This window comes from Ixodes scapularis, unplaced genomic scaffold (assembly GCF_016920785.2).
Source record: "Ixodes scapularis isolate PalLabHiFi unplaced genomic scaffold, ASM1692078v2 PGA_scaffold0__279_contigs__length_252992795, whole genome shotgun sequence".
NCBI classification, from domain to species: Eukaryota; Metazoa; Arthropoda; class Arachnida; order Ixodida; family Ixodidae; genus Ixodes; species Ixodes scapularis.
The window spans coordinates 40,258,669-40,262,697 of NW_024609835.1; the positions used below are offsets into that span (position 1 = coordinate 40,258,669).

The 4,029-nt window shown below is 43.6% G+C and overlaps 1 protein-coding gene across 1 annotated transcript; it reads right to left on the reverse strand.

Annotated features, from left to right (window-relative positions):
• Positions 1-2,382: 2,382 nt before the first annotated feature.
• On the reverse strand, positions 2,383-3,266 carry LOC120838808. The gene has a single exon (XM_040208877.1). It carries the CDS (start codon positions 3,264-3,266, stop codon positions 2,406-2,408), a length of 861 nt encoding a protein of 286 aa, XP_040064811.1. The 3' UTR covers positions 2,383-2,405.
• Between the last annotated feature and the right edge of the window lie 763 nt (positions 3,267-4,029).

The following is a 4,029-nucleotide window of genomic DNA, read 5'->3' on the forward strand; positions in this document are numbered from 1 at the left end:
CAAAAGGGGTATAGCCATCTCCATTCTAGACTCAGCCCTGTCAAAGTCGTACTATCATGCCGTTAAGGACAGTTGCAGATGAACGCCTGGAGTAATCTGGTTTTCCTCAGGCAGTCCTAATAGAGAGATTATGAAGTCCATGTTGAAAAGGTTAAAGCGGTTAGCAGCAGCAGGCAAAATATTAATAAAAACAAGCGCCCGGTAGTAGTCCCGTACCTGCATATATTGTACTACAATTTGAAGTAAATAGCCACGGGCGTACCAACCGGGGGAAGGGGGGGGGGGGGGGGGGGCAAAGGGGGCGCTTGTCCCCCCCTCCCCCGATTCTCAGTGTGGGGGGAAAGGCATGCGTTTGCCCCCCCCCCCCCCTCCCCCCCTGAAACAGCCGCCAGTGGGAGGGAAAACACTGGCCGGCGGCGCCCGAGGGATTGAGGAGTTTCAGCGAATATAGGGGGCGCTCCGATCGATCCTACATGTCGGAAAAGAAGGGGATAGATTTGTGACGCCCGTAGACCGGTAACGTATAAATTAAACAAAGCGCATCACTTGCTTGAAGCGTTATCGCTTCAAGCAAGAGCTACCGTGATGCTACAAATGAAGTGTTCAAGTCAGTCAAAGGCAAGACATCTTGCCATAGTCAAGATATGTGTGCAAGTGTTCGACGTGGGCTCTCTCACGCTAGTGCAGCTGTTCATGAAGTTGAACTGAAGGTACGCGGGCCCAAAGAAAGGTACGTACCAACAATGTTTGCGCGTTGAAACTATGCCGCGTACTTTATCTAAGCCTTAATTTATCGGTCTGCGGCTACAAACATTTTGTTGACATTGCTTAGATGATGTAACCATTCAAGCCTCGTATTAAACGGTGTTACGAACACTTGGGTTGTTGTTCTGGTTAATTGCGCAAAAAAGCGGTTTGATGGAAAGTATGACAGCTACAGCATACAAGGGTCGATCGAGGTCTTTATCCTGCGTTCTATGTATCCAAACATCGGTATCCTTAATGTTATATTGCGATCAGCTGGTCGCCGATTGTAGAGTTTTTACGCATAATGTAAACAAGCCCCGGAAGCGCCTATCTCATTTCGATGTGCTTGTGCACTCCTGCAAGCCTCCTTTTGGCTCTCGTGAGAAGCTTTATTGTAATAGCAATAGTCGCATCGGTCGTTCGAGTTGTGTGTGCCACGGTGATATCTGCTGTGTGCGATCTGCTGACAATGGTCTGATGGTCTGTATCAAATGCCAAAAAAAAAAAATGAAGATTTTTTTTTTTCTTTTTTACAAAACAGGGCAAAGGTTCTAAAACAAGAGCAACCGAACCCGATATTTGAGTGTTCTCAAGAATGAATGGCAAAAGGTGCTTATGCTAAGTGGTAGATGTACACAGTTGATTTTCTTTTTGCCTCTTCATTGTAAATTGTAACATACGTATCAGCAGAAGACACGTGTCCTTTTGAAAATGTTTTTTATTAGGGAAAAATAGGTTTTCATACACGAACACATACACTGAGTGTTAGAAACATGGCAGATAGTATTGGTTTAAGGATTTTAGGTCTCTGTTATTCAAATGTATGCTGTTGTTTACAGAGTGGATACACATCTAGTTATATGAAGGTTAAATATAACTTCTAGAGAAGTTTGACAGAGCCGCGGGATCAGGGAAGTTCATCACATCATTTGTATCGGTGTTATCCCTTTACTGCCTGGTCTTTTTATTTTGACAAAAAGTTGCTTTGTATAGGTTGTTGATTATAAACATATCTTTCTCTCTGATTTCTCTTCACGCCACAGTAGAAGGGCACCTGATTACACACTGCCTCTCCTGCCAGTGCGCACCGACTTTTAGTGACACGACTATACTTGGGAGATTTCCAGATCAGACTACCACCCTATTGAAAATTCCTTCAAGATACGTAATTTGGGACGCTGACTGCCAGTCAGCAGCCTTGGTGGAACGTGATGGACCATCAGACGTCATCTGATGGTCCATCAGATGACGTCTGACTGCCACTGCCAAGGGATTTTCATCGACAAGGGCAGCATTTATGTAAGAGTAAAGCTATACGCACTCATAAATATCGCCAAATGCCTCGATAAAACAAAATGTGAAAGAAAAAAAAAAAGAAAAAAAAAAAGCAGGACCACCGCGGATCGAACCCGCGACCACTTGAGTACAAATCGGACACCTTAACCACTATGCTATGGCACCGGTTTTTTTTTTTTTTTTGTTTTTTTTTTCTTTATTGCATGGAAGCACAGACGGTGGGCACATGGGTCATAGTTGCAGTTTTGAAACGAGAATGCGCTGAGATCATACAAGCTTATTCAGATACATTTTCACCAACACTTTAACAATTCAGACAAATTTGTATAGCTCTTCGGGTGCGCAGGACTGACTCGGCTGTATCAGAAATCAGGAAACAAAAGGCACTTTTCAAGTCGCCAGTACCATCTTGGCTTTTCCCCGAGTTCATCAAGGACACTTATTACGTGATTGCATGTTTCGATAAAATTTGATTTGGTAGTCCTTGGTGGTTCAGCGTTTCTGTCTATCATGCGAGTCTTCCAGAGACTATGCATACCAAGCAAAATAAAAAAATCTGAGGGAAATGTGTCTGGATCTTCCACAGGAAGAAAACGAATAGAGTATGCGTTGATATACAAGTCCTTTTTTATAGTCCTTTGAAGCACATCCCAGAAAAGGTATGCATCTGTGCAAAAAATAAAGCAATGCTCAATAGTCTCTGGCGTGTTGCATAAACGACAGTTGACCGACCACGGTACAAAAATTCCTTTGTCACGTAGCCATGGTTTTACGGGTAGTGTGTTAGTATGAAGCTTAAAGAAAAATGTTTTTGCAGTCGGGGGAACGCGCATCCTGCGAACTCGTTTTAAAACATCTTGATCTGTACTGTTTGGATAGTGGCTGCGATATAAAGGTTCTGGAAATAGCGAATCTATTAGGTTATGGTAGAGCTCTTTTCTGGAAACGGTGAATAAATAATCCAAAGAAAAACGTACTTTCAAAAACTCAAAAGCTTCGACGACTTCTTTGAGAAAGCCAAAAGGTCGCGGCATTGCCACATGGTCGGATGAAACAACGAGGTCAGGGAGGAGATCCATCAAGTGAGTTTGGAGAAAGGTCCTAATGAACGGGTGGGAAGACGTTCTGAGGAACATGAATCGTGAAACAATTTTCCTTACAAATAAGTGGGTTAAGCCTAGTCCTCCCGCTTCAATAGACCGAAACAGATTGTCGCGCCTCATTGGCTCCCATGAAGAGTCCCATATGAAGGTCGCAAATATCCTATGGAAACGCTGAAGGTGTCCTCGGGCACAGTGAATAACCTGAAGCACGTACCACAGTTTTGCGACTAGGAAAATGTTGCATGCAGTAGCACGGCCAAACACCGAAAGATGATTAGGCTTCAGCATGTCCGCTCTGCGCTTAAGTTTTTTTGACATTTTCTGTCCAGTAGCGTGAGCTATTTCGAACACATTCTAGTGGCGCGCCAAGGTAAGTAGTTGGCACGCCAGACCACGCCATTCCTGCATAATCCGAGGGCGTTGTCCCCCAAGTCCCATACCAAAGTCCACAGCACTTGGAGGTGTTAACCAGCGCTCCAGCTGCCTTACAAAATTGCTGGGTTAATTGTAATGCAGCGTCGATACTTTGCTTATCAACACAGAAAAAAGCTACATCATCGGCATAAGCCAGAACTTTCACTTCATGAGATAACAATTTATAACCTTTTACGTCTGTACTTTTCAGTATACTTAAACACAGAGGCTCCAAATATAATGCAAACAGAAGGGGAGACAAGGGACATCCTTGCTTTACAGATGAATGAAGGTGAATTGGTTTGGAAAGAGCCCCGTTTACTATTAATCGAGTTATTGCTTCGGAATAACATATTTTTATACCGTTAAGGAGGACCTTTCCTACGTTTATGTGTTCTAAAAGAGCAAACAAAAATAAATGGCTTACGCGATCGAAAGCTTTCGCTAGGTCAATTTGAAGCATGGCTAC